At 35.3% G+C, this 17,941-nt stretch overlaps 1 protein-coding gene across 1 annotated transcript in view; it reads left to right on the forward strand.

The window, feature by feature from the left end:
* LOC117105113 (mitochondrial potassium channel ATP-binding subunit-like) overlaps positions 1-11,311 on the forward strand; it is a 13,509-nt gene extending 2,198 nt beyond the window's left edge. Inside the window, exons 4-15 of the mRNA XM_033246160.1 lie at positions 495-570; positions 864-1,004; positions 1,271-1,454; positions 1,837-2,015; positions 2,396-2,515; positions 2,714-2,786; positions 6,435-6,568; positions 6,974-7,045; positions 7,514-7,629; positions 7,721-7,842; positions 8,377-8,465; positions 10,416-11,311. Of these exons, the coding sequence (XP_033102051.1) occupies positions 495-570; positions 864-1,004; positions 1,271-1,454; positions 1,837-2,015; positions 2,396-2,515; positions 2,714-2,786; positions 6,435-6,568; positions 6,974-7,045; positions 7,514-7,629; positions 7,721-7,842; positions 8,377-8,465; positions 10,416-10,493 (1,384 nt within the window). The 3' untranslated portion in view covers positions 10,494-11,311. The remainder of the gene's footprint in view (positions 1-494; positions 571-863; positions 1,005-1,270; positions 1,455-1,836; positions 2,016-2,395; positions 2,516-2,713; positions 2,787-6,434; positions 6,569-6,973; positions 7,046-7,513; positions 7,630-7,720; positions 7,843-8,376; positions 8,466-10,415) is intronic.
* Positions 11,312-17,941: the final 6,630 nt, after the last annotated feature.

The following is a 17,941-nucleotide window of genomic DNA, read 5'->3' on the forward strand; positions in this document are numbered from 1 at the left end:
AACTGGTGAATTAATCAACAGGTTAGTTTATTTTATGAGTTTGTGTTTTATTTATTATTAAATATTAAAGAAAGGTTAGGTAAAGATTTATTAATTAATTTGTTATAATTTTCATGGTATGTGGTGAAAAAAGTGTGTTTACTATTGCAGATTTTATTGGCGAGAAAAGACGACATAGAAAAGGAATATAAATATGTCATAAAAGGATTACATTTAAAAAGAATTCCTGTTAACAATTGGAGATTAGCATCATGCACAATTAGGTATTCTGGTTTAGATAAAGCTTATTTTTACTATAGCCATATGCAAGGAGGTATTATATAATACCTCCATGCCGTATATGACTATACTGGCGGTGTCGGCAGGGGGCGTCAGGGACATTTGATGCCTTTCCACACACAGTCAGCTTGTGCTAGGCTTATGAGATTAGGAAGCTAATGTAAGCTTTGCTATTTGCTTGTATTAATAGTACCTATTACTTACTTTACTTACAGGTTATCTGCTGATGTTCAGGATTTTAAAAGTTCTTTTAAATTATGCATTTCTCAGGGAGTTCGTAGCACAACTCAGGTACGCATGTTGATGAATTCTCAAAAATTTTCTGATTCTTTGGTTGGTCAATCAATGCTCCATAGCACTTATGGAATTGTACTGTAGGTGTATAAGCCCTTCCTCTTTATGGAATAGTCAAATTTTTTAGTATATTATTTTATAGAGTATACCATAGATCCATCTTATAATTGCAAGTGTGCATGCTTATTTTTAAAACTATATATAATTATAGTTGCTCAAAAATATATAATTAGACAATAGGTTTATAACAGTGTGGATTATTCTGCAATTAATTTATTATGTTTATACAGATTGTTGGCTGTGTGGTGTCACTTTACTGGATCTCACCACAGCTTACAGGTGTTATGACAGTTGTCATGCCATGTGTTGTAATTGGGGGCGCTGTTGTTGGTTCTATTCTCAGGAAATTTTCAAAAGCTGTACAGGAACAGGTATGATAATCATCATATATTTTCCCTTATGATGTTAAATGTATTGAATTTCATAAATGGAATTATTGTTTTATGTTATTAATTCATCATGATTTTGTGTGTATATTTTAGTAAAGCTACATAATTATTATTGTATAATGAAAAAAGAATCTAAAAACTGGAAAGTTGATAGCCTAGACTGTGTCTGTTCCACCGGCTTCTACAATTTCAATTCTTATGAAATATGAATTTTTCTTTGATGGTATTTATATATTTTCTATTCTCAGGTTGCCATAGCAACTTCAGTAGCAAGTGAAGCTCTTGGTAATGTTCGGACAGTGCGTGCATTCGCTATGGAAACCAAAGAAGCCCAGCTGTATGCTGAGCAGATCGACAAATGTAGTGCTCTAAATGAGCAACTTGGATTAGGTATAGGCCTCTTCCAGGGCCTCACAAACTTTGTTCTTAATGGTATATGCAACAGTTCAATTGTGTTTATTATTGATTAACTGCAGTAGTTAATAGTTGTCACTAAAATATTAATTATTAACAGAGGTTTTATTTACATATTTATTCCCATAATGAGATAATAGTACAAATCATTTTGAAAATAATTTATTATTCTCATTCTGTATAAATAAGAGTAGAAAAATTACTTAGTAATATTGTAAAATTGTAAGAATGGTGAAGATGATAAATGAATAATAATTATTATATCCTCATTATTATTACTATTATTTCTGTTGTTTTTATTAATATTATGTTGTTTTTATTAATGATATTGATATTATATGTTTTTCAATCTGTTCCTGATTTCAGTACTGGTTTTTAAAAAGATTTTTTCATTTTCAAGGTATTGTTCTGGGTGTGCTCTACTGCGGCGGATATTTAATGGCCAATCACCAGTTAAAACCTGGTGAACTCATGTCATTCCTTGTTGCTGCTCAAACAGTTCAACGATCTATGGCCAGCATGTCCATTCTATTTGGTCAGGCTGTCCGTGGTATTAGTGCTGGTGCAAGAGTTTTTGAGGTAGGAATTTATGTTTAGACTAAAGTCGCAATCCCACTGGACTTAAAAATGGCAAGATTGTACCGAAACCGTGGGTTAAGTTGAAATAGGTAAATATTACTATTGTCCGTACTTGGATTTTTGATTAGGTTAGTTTTACCAATCTAAACTAATCAAGCCTTGAAAATTAAATACTAAGAACAAAAATCTGTGATATGTCTATTGAGTAGCGCGAAAATGACTCAGGATGTTTAACTACAGTAAGAGGCATGTTCGCATTGGACGTTTCATCTCGGTAAAACTTACCTGGTCAGTTTAACTGGGCACAATCCACTGAGTTAAATTATTAGCTTGCCTCGGTTGGTCATTTTTTTTTGTACAATCATTTTTATTTTTTGTAGTATATACTGCTAGAACCTACGATGCCAGCGTTAGGAGGAAAGAAGATACCGTTCCACAGCATGTATGGAACGGTTGAATTCAAAGGAGTGAACTTCAGTTATCCAACAAGGCCTGAACAGGTGGGCTAATTTATACAATTTCTTATTAAATAAAACAAATACATATTTAATAATTTGAGGCTTGGTAGAATCATTTTTGTCAAGATGTGAATACTGGTTTGATATCAATTAGAACCAATGCTAAAAAATTGGTAGAATGATATTAACATTTTAAAGATGAGAAGAATGAAAAAAAAACAACATTTGTTTATTTTTTAGGAAGTTTTGAAGAACTTTGATTTGAAAATGAAACATGGTGAAGTTGTTGCATTATGTGGTCCATCTGGTGGAGGTAAGAAACATTCAACTTAATATTAAAACATTACAACTGGGTGAACTCCCTGCTTACAATAATAATAATAATAATAATAAAATAATAATAATAATTATTATTATTATTATTATTATTATTATTGTTACTATTATTATTATTATTATTATTGTTATTTTTGTTATTATTATTATTAATATTATTGTGTCCACACTAAATTGGTCAATGTATACGCGCCTCGCTGGCCGCTTATCAACTTGCTCTATCTCTGTGGATTATATGTACAATTTATTCTACAATTTGTGCCTTCTTGTTAAGCTGAATCACTCTCTGAGTAACTTATATCAGTTTGGCCCTGGAATTGGCTTTTCTGTACATTTTTTCATTGAGTTTTTGAACTTCAATTACTGTAGGCTATGCTGTTTTGGACTTCACTATACATCTTGCCTGAATCATACCTAATCAATAGGCGACTGACCAGGTCTTTTGCATTGTTTTTCCTGTGCCTTGGATTTACTCACTTGTTTACAGTCAGTGTGTATTCATATGCAAATTATACCACTATGGTGTATAGTAAGACCCAGCTGGCTGAGTTAAATACCAACTTCTCTGTGAGGTTGCCGGCACATATCTGGTCTCACATACGCTTACTTGGAATTCAACGTCAGCCTTCCACTCTGCGGGGATGTAGAGGAGGACGGAAAAAACATCTGCGTGCTATTCGCGCTGAACTTGATTTAAGTGCTGATACACATCTAAACTCTTCTGACTCCTCGTTTTGCAATGGTACTAGGATTGGTTTGTGGAACGCCCAATCGGTTTGCAACAAGACCAACCACTTGTGTGATTTGTTAACGGAATAAAGCACTGACATAATGTTCTTGACGGAAACCTGGTTACGAGGTGATGATCAAGTCATACTCGGTGAAATGACTCCACCTGGTTACTCTGTCATCAATATTCCTAGAGGAGTCAACACTCGTGGTGGTGGTATTGGAGCTGTCTACAAGACGCATTTGAATCTTCATCTCAGGAATGATACTCATTTTCAAACTAAGTCTTTTGAGCACGCTGTTATTTCATGTTCTGGCGTTAACTTTGTTATCGTTTATCGACCTCCTGCGTCTGCCTTACTAAAAACTTCAGATTTCCTTGTAGAATTTGAGGACTTCCTCGGATGTCTTGATCTTCTTCCAGGAAGGATACTGGTGCTTGGTGACTTTAATGTTCATTATGATGCTCCGCACAACCCTGATGTCGCACGTTTCAATCAAATTATTTCATCTCTCAATTATAGGCAACTTGTTTCTGGTCCCACTCATAAACTGGGGCATACACTTGATCTCCTAATAGTCAAGGACGATGACACTTTGGTGAAGTCTTATAAAATGCTTCCTCCAATTATTTTGGATCACTGTGTTATACATTGCATGTTAGACTTGACTAATTTCAATAGTATCAAAATATCTCATACTTCACGCAATTATAAGTCCATTGACTCTGCGGCACTGGCTACGGATCTTGGTATTAAGATGGCTTCTATATTTATACAAAATCACTTGGATGTTAATGATTACATTCTCTACTATAATCAGGCTTGTCGCGATGTACTGGATGCGCATGCTTCGGCTATTACTCGATCTCGTGCTGAACGCTACAAGCCTAATTGGTTTAACAATTCCGTTATTGATGCTCAGCGTTTGCGTCGCCGGTGTGAGAGACGGTGGACGACAAACGAAATCGCGAGCTGACTATGTTAATTATGTCCAAGCGCTGCGAAATGTTGTCAACATCATTTCTAGTTAAAGCTGACTATTACAAAGACAGGCTCATGAACTGTAATGTTAAGGACATGTACAGAACGGTCAACGAACTTCTTAATAATCCCAACTCTATATTACCTGACTCTGGTTCATCATCTGAACTTGCTAACTCTTTTTGCAGAACTTTTGTCAACAAGGTTGCAGATATTAGGAAGGAAATTGAGACTCCACTCCACCTGAGCTTATTGATACGTTTCCTACTGCTGCACCTACCTGTTCTTTTACTGATTTCTTGCCTGTATCTGAGGCTGATCTACAATCAATTATTTTAAATTGTCTGTCAAAAACCTGTCCGTTGGATCCTTTTCCAACTTGGTTAACTAAGAATCACTTACCTTGCTTGCTGCCTGTTCTGTGTTTGATCGTTAACCTTTCGCTCTCCACTGGTACTTTCCCTACTGCACTCAAATCTGCTATTATAACACCTGTTATTAAAAAGGTCTCTCCTAATAAGCAACTACTTACAAACTATAGACCGGTTTCAAATTTGCCGTTCATTGGCAAATTAATTGAGAAAGTTGTTTCTTCGCAACTGGCTACATATATCTATAGAAACAACCTTGCCGACCCCTTTCAGTCGGCCTACAGACGTTCCCATAGTACAGAAACTGCACTAATCAGATGTGTATAAGAGACAGCTTCCACTCTGCGGGGATGTAGAGGAGGACGGAAAAAACATCTGCGTGCTATTCGCGCTGAACTTGATTTAAGTGCTGATACACATCTAAACTCTTCTGACTCCTCATTTTGCAATGGTACTAGGATTGGTTTGTGGAACGCCCAATCGGTTTGCAACAAGACCAACCACTTGTGTGATTTGTTAACGGAATATAACACTGACATAATGTTCTTGACGGAAACCTGGTTACGAGGTGATGATCAAGTCATAGTCGGTGAAATGACTCCACCTGATTACTCTGTCATCAATATTCCTAGAGGAGTCAACACTCGTGGTGGTGGTATTGGAGCTGTCTACAAGACGCATTTGAATCTTCATCTCAGGAATTCTTCATTGCTTCTTCAAATTATCACTATAAAATCCTTGATAATCTTGTCTTCCATTTTGACGGTAACATTATTAGACACTCACCAACTATCAGAAATCTCGGGGTTGTTTTCGACCATGAAATGAACATGACTGCTCATATAACACACCTTTCTCGGTCCATAAATTGGCAGATTCGTTGTTTGTCCCGCATCCGCAAATTTCTTGATTTTGAAACCTGTTATAATGTTGTTCGTGCCCTATTACTCTCCAGGCTTGACTACTGTAATTCACTACCCTATGGTATCAGTAAATATAATTTAAGTCGTATTCAGAAACTTCAAAATAAGTGTGCTCGCTTTGTATGTTGCAGACCCAAATATTGTCACATCACTCCTCTTCTTAATCATCTCCACTGGCTTCCAGTGTCACAGAGAATCCTGTTCCGCATATTAGTTCTGACATTTAATACACTGCAGTCCTCCAATTCTAGTTATATCTCCTGCCTGTTGATTTTCTTAACCTCTACCTATTCTCTCCGTTCTGTTTCCGGTTCCTGTTTATCTGTTCCCAAATCCAACAAACTTGCTGGTGATAAATCTTTCTCTTCCTCTGCTCCAAAACTGTGGAACAATCTTCCTATTTCCATCCGAAATGCTTGCAGTACTGAAGTCTTCAAAAAACTCTTAAAAGCTCATTTATTTCCTAATTAATCTTCTTCCTACAATAAACCTTTTCTAAGCACCTTGTATCCTTTGGCAAAAGGCGCTATATAAATTTCTATATTATATTATTATAAATTAAGAAATGTTCCAGAAGTATTTTGCAAAAATTCAATTATTCAAAATTTGATACTCACAGGTAAATCAACAATAGCATCCTTACTTGAAAGATTTTATGATGTGGATAGTGGAACTATTACCATTGATGGATACGACCTCAAAACATTTGACCCTAGTTGGCTTAGAGGCAGAGCAATTGGTTTTATAAATCAGGTGAAATAGTACATTCTAAGTTAATGTTGGTTATTATAAAGCCGGACATACACTACACCGTATGATGTTCATACAACCATCAGCCAACAAAATCTGTCTTTGTGAGTGCTTCATAACATGTCATTGCCTGTTGATAGATTAGGTGGATTGTCATTAAAAGTGATCTGATGTACACTCCTTGTCTCATTGCCTTCTGTAGGTAATCATGTAGCCAACAACTGTTGTTGCAATGTGTGTCCGGCTTTAGTTTTTTGTATTTATGGAATGTAAATTGGAAATTGAATTAATAATAAATATTTACTCAGGATATTTATATGATGGATATGCACACATCATTTAACAACTATGGTGATAATATATTCACAGATACATATGGTTTTTCTTTATGTTCTGATCTTTTATTAGGAACCGGTTTTGTTTGCAACTAGTATTATGGAAAACATTCGATATGGAAAACCTGAGGCAACAGACAAAGAGGTAAATAACTGATATTGGTGGCAATTTTTTCTAGTTTTCAACAATTTATTTATTTGTTTTCTGGTTTAGCTTAAGTTTTTATACACTTATTACTAAACTTTGATTGGCTTGTAGAATAAAAATGTTGTTACAAACTTTTTTATTATGATGTGAGAAAGCAACCTACTGGAATATTTATTGAAGCTCCAATGGTAATATGTCGAAGTTGAATATTGGGTCATTTACGATAGGTAGATTTTGATTGGATTACAGTGGCATATACAGCGGGGAGTGCTCACTGTGCCTGAAAATGCTGTCTTTGTTCAAAAATGAAAAAAAAAAAAATAGTAAATTAATAAAAAAGGGGCAAAGTTAGATATTTTAGATGTTAACAACCAATTTGTGGTGTAGTAATAGACATCAATATGCTCTGTCCCTAGGTTTGCATTACATTATATTTATGTGTGTTGTTTTTTTGGTTTATTTTAGGTTCAAGAAGCTGCTGTTCTTGCAAATGCTCATGAGTTTATTCGAAGATTTCCTGATGGTTACAACACCATTGTTGGTGAGAGAGGGATAACAGTGTCCGGAGGCCAGAAACAAAGGTACTTTGAAATTTTACCCCTTACTGGAATTTATTATAAAAATTAAATTCTCATACTTTTTATTGATTTTTTAATGTAATTTTCTTCTCAGAATTGCATTAGCTAGAGCCTTGTTGAAGAATCCATCAATACTTATATTGGATGAAGCAACCAGTGCCCTAGATGCCGAGTCTGAACGTTTAGTTCAAGAAGCATTGGATCGTGTGTCACGGGGTACAGTGTTTTGATGATTTATTTTCAAATTGAATTGTACTAGGAGATACAAGGTTACATGCATGTACTCCCTAAATACTACTATAAGAAGGTGCCTGGCCCTCATCGACGAGGGTGTAGAGGCCTTAGTGGGGTTGAGTGGCAGAGCAGATCACAGAGGAGCTACGTCCTTTTAAGTATTTAGTTGTTTAATTATAATTTTAATTCAGGAGATTATGTTTACCATTTTTATCTACTTTTTCCTAGTGGTCTGGGCCTCTACAGAGGTTTTAGGACCGTGTAGGTGCTCCTGTGTGTTTGAGCATGAGTGAGAGCCTTGGGCAAAGCCTTCCAGATGTTATGGCCATTTAGGTATTTAGTTTAATGGATGACATCTTTTCATCAAATTTTGTATTTTCAACCTATTAGCCTGTACGTGCCCTGGGGCCCTTTCCCTGACTGCCTCCCATTACTATGCTACTTTGTATATAAAAATATATACAATACTGACATAACCATGTTAATGGTAAGGGAATAAATTTTTGCCTATTTCAGGTCGCACAGTCCTTGTAATAGCTCACCGATTAAGTACAATACGAAAAGCTGATGTGATTGCAGTGCTGGTAAATGGAGTCATTCAGGAGGTAACACATCCTTTCTAATTCCTATTATGCTCCCCTAGAGATTTCATGCTCCCAGCACCCCTTAAGGCTTACGTACACAGATCGCAACAGTGGCATGTGACAGTGATAGAAATGTTCTCTCGCGGTGTGCCTTCCATTTGCACAGCATGTTACAAAAGGTCATCACACACATCACTGCAGTGTGCAAATGATATCATAGTCACTGATTGTTCTGAATATTTTTTGTTGCGCATCGGTTTTTTGGAATAGAAAATTATTCTATGCTGAGCAAAAATTGCTCTAAGTGTACATGCATTGCATTAAGTGTGAATCCTCATAAAGATTATAATGGGTTCTTTTTTTTCTGTTGCTATCGCTTGTCACGGCCACACTTTGTGTAAACAGGCCTCTAAACAGACTGATTGCAAATATCATTGAAAACTCACTTGTTTCTATATAGTGCATTTAATTATATAATCAGGAGTGGACATGGTCACAAAAGCAAACTTACTGTAACTATTAAAGTCTTTGATCCTCAATCATCCAGTTAAACATTGACGATTAAAAACTACAGTACTGCAAATCCTTGAATAAGCGCCGTGTCGCTTATAACATTGTTGGAGGCTTCAGTGCGGCGCTTATTAAAAACATTGGCCTGGCATTTTCCATGCCCCCATGTTACCTATCTCAAATATTCCCATTGTTTGGTAGGTATATCATAGGCCCTACATCATCATAAATAAACGTTTATGAAAATGTACTTGTGTCTCCATTGTGCTATTTATTCATTTGATACATGGTATACATTGTATTTATAACCCTGTTTTTTCAAAGTGTTTTATTAAACACATGTACTCTCGATTAAGCGCTGCGGCGCTTATTTAAAATAGAATAATCTTGACACAACACTTTGCGGAAAATCGAAACATGTTTGGTGCGGCGCTTATTCAAGAGAGACGCTTATTCAAGGATTTATGGTAAATATAATTCATATACAGTAGACCTATTATGATACAAAGCATGTAAAATATTAAATTTAAGTGAAATTAAGTGAAATACCAGTTTAAATCATTATTTTAAATGGCAGCACCAAACAATACAAACAAAAGGTACTTTGTTTTACCCAAGCTCAACTGGCCCAAAATATTGATAATCAAGAGTTGTCCTTTTTTCCAATATTATATTTTTTTGACCAAGGAGGAGCACACAATCACACAATGGCTGTAAAATGTTTCATAAATTCACATTTAAGCTGTGAATAAAAGAAATTGATATCCAGTGGTGGATTCAAGGAGGCTCAGCCAGCCCAGGCCCTCCTAATATTTTTTAATAGAAAAAGGAGAAAAAAAAAGAGAAAACTATATTCAGATTAAAGTGTGCCATTCCAGCCATGTAAAGGAGCCATAGAAACATTTCGTGGTATAGACCCATAATCTGTAAATGTCCCTTCTTTGGCCCCCCTCTATTTTGAATTCCTGGATCCACCACTGATACCTTCTTCTTGATATAGCTCTGTGGTTACCATTTTACCAAATACAGTGCAGCAAAGCAATTGTAATTTCCACTGAGCCTTAAAATAGGTTAAGGCCAATATTAAACAAAATCATCAAATGACTAAACATGATTAGCAAATATCACTGTGCTTGGGCAACATGATATTTTTTTAGCTTAATGATCAGATACCAATAAAAATTATTATCGTTACCATTGTTATTTAACAGTAAGCCTATTAAAAAAAAAGTTATTTTTGCACTTTAGTTACTACTCCGTGACACTGCTTGGGTTGTACCCTTGAATCTGATATTTGATAATAATAATAATAATAAATATTAATAACTTAATAATTAATAATTATTCATTTAAAGCTCAGCACCCTTTCCGCAAGTATACCCCACTACGTTTGTTTGCACTTCTTTGTTGGGAAATTTCTAGGTTTAATTTATACAACATGTTCTTCATTTGTTTTGATAGATGGGTAGTCATGACAAGCTTCTGAAGAAGAACGGAATATACAAAGAACTTATACAACGGCAAACAATAGAAGAATAATTATATTAAAATTGTCTATTTATGACAACAAGATACAAATATTAAACACATGATTTGTTCTGAAATTGATAACATTTTTTGATACAATTGCAAAATTTTAAGATTTATTGGAATTTTCAGTGTTCAGCACATTTTTCTTACTATTTGAGTAAATGCTTTCAATTTCATTCAACAATGTGATTTTTTGGTTTAATTTGTTGCATCAAATGGTAATTAAAGAAAGAGACATTATTCCACTGATGTTGCAGCATGCAGAGAATGGATTACCTAAGTACACCAGAAAGTAGTGGGTGCCATACATATGTCAAATTTCGATTGGATTTTCTCATATCTTTTTTTCCATTTTGCATATTCACAGCCTGTTAAGAACCGAGTTAAGCATTATGTGCATTATTTCGTAATCTTAACACATACTCATTTTGTGTTTTGATTTCAATGAACTTATAAAATTTAGTTCCATTTCCGTATATTTTAGTTTCATTAATTTTTTCAATTGCATGCTTCAAACCAACCTAATACAAGGTTTTCATTGGTTGAAAGAAGATGGACTGTTCCATTCGGAAGAAAGGGAGAACTAACTTTAGGTTCATAAAATATCAAATGACAAGAAAAATTTAGGTGTACTATAAAACAAATAATAATGAATGTTAAAATCTTGGAAATATACTACCCACACATATAAATGTTATATGTATAGATGCATACTATCTAAGTAATATGTACAATTACAGTGAAAAATTAAACATACATTCATCAAACTTATACTTTTTATTTAGCCTCTAACACATTTTAAATTGAATAAAAAAGCTTACATACAGTTGCTATTTACTAATATAGGATACTTTATTATACTAAAGTTTCACACACCTTGAAATTTACAACAATGAAGATTTAATTTTCAATTGCAAATAAATTTGACAGATCTCACATGATTTTAACTTTAATATTTCTTGCCACCTTCAAAGTTTCGGCTTTATAATACCGCATATTTCATTTTTTTAGCGAATATAGTACGGTTATGTAAATAATTCAGTGTAAACAATTTTCGCAAATTCGCCCAATTTATTTCATAAATAAATCACAGTATACATTCCCTTTTGTTTTATTTACTTTTTCATAAAGTACATAGAGGGGCAATGAACTTCAATGTGCAATAATATGTGATGTACACTCTCTAAATGACCTTAGAAATCGATTATTATTACGACATTGTTCCACAAAGAGGAAACGTGCATAAAACTCTGTGCAGCATATATCATCTAGCTAAGAGTAATTGCAATGCTATGTAAAATATTTACACCAATGAGGTACTGCCCAACTATAGATGTTTACTGAGTACTTTCCAGCGTTATAAACCAATGAGAAAGGTACTCTAGGCTTGATTAACTATATCCCCCCTCCATGTAGGGTCATAAAGTTAGGCAGAGAAAATTTATTACTGTCCTTGTTCGCCATCAGAAGGGAGATCCTCTATCCTGTGTCTTGCGTATGAGCCAATTAATCGGGAGCTTACAGTGCCACAAGCCAAAGAGACCAGCCCGATAACTATCAGTAAATACGATGTAGTAGGTCTGTACAGCTGATCGGTAAGTAAGCTACGGAAAATAATTGTAATTATTCCCGCGGTCAGTAAAGCACCCGATATTAAGATCCACACGATTGAAAAGGAGAAACTGCGTTTGGGCTGAGGTCTTGTTCCAGCAACTAGAGGATGCGTAGGATCCATTTGAATCATGATAATAAACTTGCCGCCTTACCATTCCACATCAAATCGTGGGGTGGGTTTCTACAATATTTTCATTCGATAGACTGATACGATACGTTCATTGTTCAAATACACTTAATTGCATAACTGAGTCAATCTAGAAACGACAAACGAAGTGAACTGAAAATCATATTTTCAAACACGGCACTCCTCCTTAAAAGTGGCGTTTAAATGCTGTTTAACATGTGTTGCTCACAGGAACGAAATTGCAGGGAGCATTTAACAAACTGTTCCATCTACTTCAACATTTGTGATCGTGTTCACCGTCGTCTGTGCTGAATGTGCGAGCCACAATTAATCTGGGGCTGGATGACTACGACGACAATCAATGAAGCTATCTCAAATCATCCTTTAAACCTTTCATCTAATGTTCGTTACAAAAGAACCGCCTCTTATTTACGAGCGACTGCTTTTAGGCATACCGGTAACTTTTTAAAAAATGCGTAAACAAGTATGCCAGTATTGGTTAATCTTTAAAAAAGTGGCTAATATTTAAATCTAACACATGCAGCGTATCGTCAGTATGCATGCTTTTTAATTCCCTCAATTTAGACATAACGTGCCAACAGAAATGGAGGAACTTTATTTCTACTTTATTTTTCATGTCATTTATATATTCATCGTGTCAGAGTGAGTACACAGACATATATAAACCTTTTTTTTTACTATATCCTATGCTCTGGTTTTCCCTCACTACCGTACTAAACTTTTGAGTATCGACATACTTGTTCAAACGCGTGCGAAGAAAATCGTGATAGGCCTATTTTGGACTAGCCGATTTCTCAGATGCATTACCGTACTATCTCTAGAAAAAGATAATTCTATTTCAAGAGATTCTGTATCGTGTCAGTGGCGGTAAGACGTGGCCTTATTTACATACAGTGGGCGTTAGAGGCTGAAACGAATAAAACATTGGATGGATATAAGAATCTTGAATCTTGAACCCTCCCCACTCGGACCACAGTTCATCGATTGTTGTTCTGTATATCCACCAACTCTACCTCCCGACAGCCCCGCCCCCACACCCTAACTCGCTGAAGCGTGAATGGCAATTCATCCAAGGGCTTGAAAATAGTGACCGAAGCAGTTGCTGAAACCGTTGATAAGGTTTGTAACTAATTTGTTCAACAATCACAAATTTGACTAATTTATAAAATAGTAAATACAATGACTGCAGCAACTGTGTAAGAAACGAAAAACCATAATTCTTTGTACAATGACTTTGTATAAATAATGTGAATATAAATAAATATAAACTATCAATGATCTATTTTTATTATTTATCTATTTTAAACAAAACATAATATAGGCATAAACAGATTACACCTGTTACATATTACCGTCAACTATCTATACAGATTGAAACAAAAGACCGTCACAAGGCGAAATCGCTTAGAACAAACAAATAGTAGTGTAACATGGTGGAATCGGGGTAAGCTACGTGAACACATATTTTATGTACCGTAGGTTATTAAGCCTATTATACACTTATTACACTGATATATATATGATACTCCTTGCAGGAGCCACACCTAGTAGACCTTCACTTCTCGTTTTCTTTATTAAGCTTGAATCTAAGTGTGTGAAGTCGTTGTTTGAGTTTTGTTATTCAATGATGAAGTTGTGGTAGCGCTGCTGTCTGTTGTGTTCACCTTTGACTTCATAACGTACTTCCTCAAGAGACCAACGAGAAGCGTACGAACCTACATTAAAGGATGTAATTATTAAAAAAATATAGTTTAATAAACACGTATTTAATAAGAATGCAAAAGAAATGTCATCCTGCTCATCATCATACCATATTCATTCATTATCATTATCTTGATCATCATCGTCATCATCATCATCATCATCAACATCATCATCATCATCATCATCATCATCATCATCATCAGAAGCATCACCATCATCTTCATCCTCTCACCATCATCGCCATTATCCTCATCATTCAAATCTTCCTCACTACTATTATCATAATCACCCGCTTATCACTGTCATCATTATCCAAAAGGGGGTGAGGCCGAAAGTTGGGCCGATCGAGACAACACTATCCTAGGGGGTTCGGGGGAATTCTCCGCGAAACTGTTGTGTTCTCAACGCCCGAAAATAACATTTGAGGTGTTCTGGGCTATCATTTTTTTTCTTTTTCTTTCTTTTATTTTTATTTATTTTTTTTATCTCTCAAAAAAAAGGGGGGGGGGGGGAGGTCCCGGATCGCCCCCTCCCAAAATCCGCCCCTGATTATCATATTCTTCATTCTCATCATCACCATTATTATGTTCGTAATCGTCATCTTCATCTTCATCCACATTGCCAACATCATCATCCTCCTCATTACCAATCATCATTATTACCACCATATTATCATAATCATGCTCATAGTCATCATCATTATTGTCGTCGTCATTAACATACTAACTTTTCTCATATAGTCTGTTTACTGTAAAACCCGATGAAGTTTTTGCTAGCATCGGAATCTTCTCACCTCTTTATCGACTATACAGAAGGTGATGAAAATGAAGGCCCCCTGTAGACTATTGAAGCATACAAATATGTACTGCATTATAACGGACCTAGATAAGCCGAGTATCCAGGTTAAGCCAAGCAAGGGAAACAAAATCAGCGCTCCTCTGGCGGAAACTCTGTACGATACAAAACAAAATTTACCAAAAATCGATAAAGGACGAAACGAAACGACGAAGGGGATGCATTTGAGATAAATCACAGTGGGACTGCTAATACATTAAAAGTCACCTTCAGAATACAAATTTAAGCGACACACTAAGAATAATAAAATTCAGGGTTAAGACGAGGATTATTATGAATATGAAGTCCCCTCAATTAGGATATAAGATACTATATATAAGCAAATTACAAACTAATTTCACCAATTCATTTGATATTAATTTTAAATAACTTTCATCGTACAAAACTACGTTTTACATTTAAATTAAAAACTTGGGCCTAGTAAATAATATCTTACTTGAGTCTTTTGAAGTTGGGGTTAGCAGCGTCATGTGTTCGTGTTCGCTGCCACATCACACGGACGACCAACACCATAATTATGCTGTTTATCTAAACAAGAAGTTCTGATATTAATAAATTTCTTTCTGTCCTTCTTTATTCAATTTCTCTACCTTTACAATACATACCGGTATATGGACAAACAAATTACAACATTGACATGGTAGGCAACGCGGAAACAGAACAGACATGAAAACATTCAAATATAAATAATAAGCCTGCAACTTTTTTTTTTAATATCATGCCGGGCACTCACTGCGTCGTACGACCGTCTCACGAGAAATCCAATTCCGCTCTCTTTGAGCGCTAGACCTTTAGACTCCGTCTGATGATTGTCGATGGTCGTATCTGGTCGTATGGTCGTATGAACGGATCGTCATTAAAAACGATCCGTTGTACGCGCGTCGTCGCGTTGCGTTCTACATAGAATCGCGTCGGCCGACGACTGTCGGGCGCAGTCACTGATCTCTTCTCACACGGCAGCTAACGGTTAGCAGGATCAGGATCCTGCTAACCGTTAGCTGCCGTGCGTCCATGCCAGAAAATCCCGATCCGGATACCAACAGTATGATGATCGAATACTGGCCAATAAGAAACTGGAAATTGTAAACGCGTACGTGTGATTGGTTGATGATAGAAACGCCCTCAACTTGCTAACCGATAGCGCTTGCTAACCGTTAGCGTATCCGGATACCGCCAACGGTTAGCGCTAACCGATCGGGCGCTAACGGTTAGCGCTAACGGTTAGCTCCTGATCCGGATACTAGGGCTCTCGTGAGAACCAGGCATATAATAGCTGGATTGCTCATTGGGCTGGTTTCATTGAGGCCACCGACGCGATGTTGGGAGGCCTAAATGACGTATAATTTTAGATAATTTTCCTTTGGCATTTGTTTAAATTATTGATAAAAAATAACGATTCTTGCAAAACTTTTTAATAAAATATTTGAATTTAAAGTAATGATTAGGCCTATTATCATTTATCTATTGATGTGACTTTTTATGCGGTTGGAGAAAGCGCAAACGGAGTTATTTGCGTTGTTAGGGATCGCGCTTTTGAAAACTGCCTGGCTTTAGGCTACAGCCATATTATTTTGATAATAATGTTAGTTTTAGTGCATTTAAATGCTAAGGTCTCCCTCCATGCGCTTCGTGCACATTATTATCATCCTATTCTTTCGACAAGAGCAAATACAACAAACCAAAAAGCCATTTCGTAGTCTGAACTGCGCATGCACCAAGGTCAATCGACAACTTTACATTGGATACGGACATGCGCAGTCTAGACTACGAAATGGCTTATTTCTCTGTTAACAAAAACAACACCTACACACAACGATATACAATTATAAATATGAAGACAATACATATGCTATCAAATAATTTTACAAACCTATCAATAAGTCGTCTTAAACAAAATAATTGGGCACATTCTTGTCACAATCAAAATTTAATTTTAAAAAGTTAAAAATGGTAGGTAGGCCAGGCCTATATTCAATTAGTGAATCTTTATTAATAAATATAAAAAATAATTATAAAATATTTCTATACAACCGTCAATTAACATTACAATAACATTCATTCATGAAAATGTGTTAAAGATTCATGAATCGCCATTAGTAAAAAAAAAGTTTATATGGTGCCTATAAAGGTGCAGCGAGTCCTAATCGGCGTATTACCTGTACCTTCGTGGTACTACCTACCATAAGAATTACTATTACTGGAGCAATCAGTGCCCATACGACGCCATCGTTGAGCCAGCACCTGCGGAAAATACTGGTATTTATTTTTATTTGAAAATGAAACACAAAAGTTGATGGCTTGTTTAAATGTGTGGTCGTTTTTTATTGGCCAACAGAAACAATGGAAAACAATTTTTAAGTATAATAAAAATGTTGGTAGTTAACGATGGGAAATAAATAATAAACCGTATTTATATAAATATTTTTTAAATGTTATTGTTGTAAACAAAATGATATAAATAATGGCGCTATAGCTTTATATGCGACCGTGTGCCTGCTAATTCCAGGGTACTGGGTTGGAAACAGAAATCCTGAATTCCATGTTTCTAATGACTAAACATATTCAGTAGTAAGTGGTAAGTAAACTCCATTCCATAGCAAAACACACAAAATGTACATTTTTTATTCAAGATTAATGGAGAAGGGGACGCAAATAAAGCAAGTGCGTTTAAGCTGAGACCTTTGAAAAAGAATTAATAGGCCTACATAGATTTATAATTTAGAAAACACTATAAATATCGTATAATAATAATAACAATAATAAAAATAAAAAAGATAAAGTAATAAATAAAAGAAATACCTAAGAAAGAAACAAATAAATAAAAAGAAAAAGAAACACAAAAATCATATATTGTCTTTACATGATAAAGTACTTAAATTAAATATATAGACCAATAGATGAACTATTGTGACTGTTGTAACTTTTAGTTATTTAAGAATGATAGTTCTATAAACTATAGTTATAGTTATATAAACTTACGATGTTGTTTTAATGTAGCTGTCTTTGGCAACCGCAATGGTGAGGCCCGCTATGATGACTGGGGTACCCCAGGCCAGAGCAGTGCCAATGTAGCGGACCTTAATACCCACTGGGGTTACAGCTCTACTGATGATCTTGTAGTAAAGATATGCTGCTT

The sequence above is a fragment of the Anneissia japonica genome, unplaced genomic scaffold (assembly GCF_011630105.1).
Source record: "Anneissia japonica isolate Jap-2015-1 unplaced genomic scaffold, ASM1163010v1 scaffold287834_len5846547_cov211, whole genome shotgun sequence".
Classification (NCBI taxonomy): Eukaryota; Metazoa; Echinodermata; class Crinoidea; order Comatulida; family Comatulidae; genus Anneissia; species Anneissia japonica.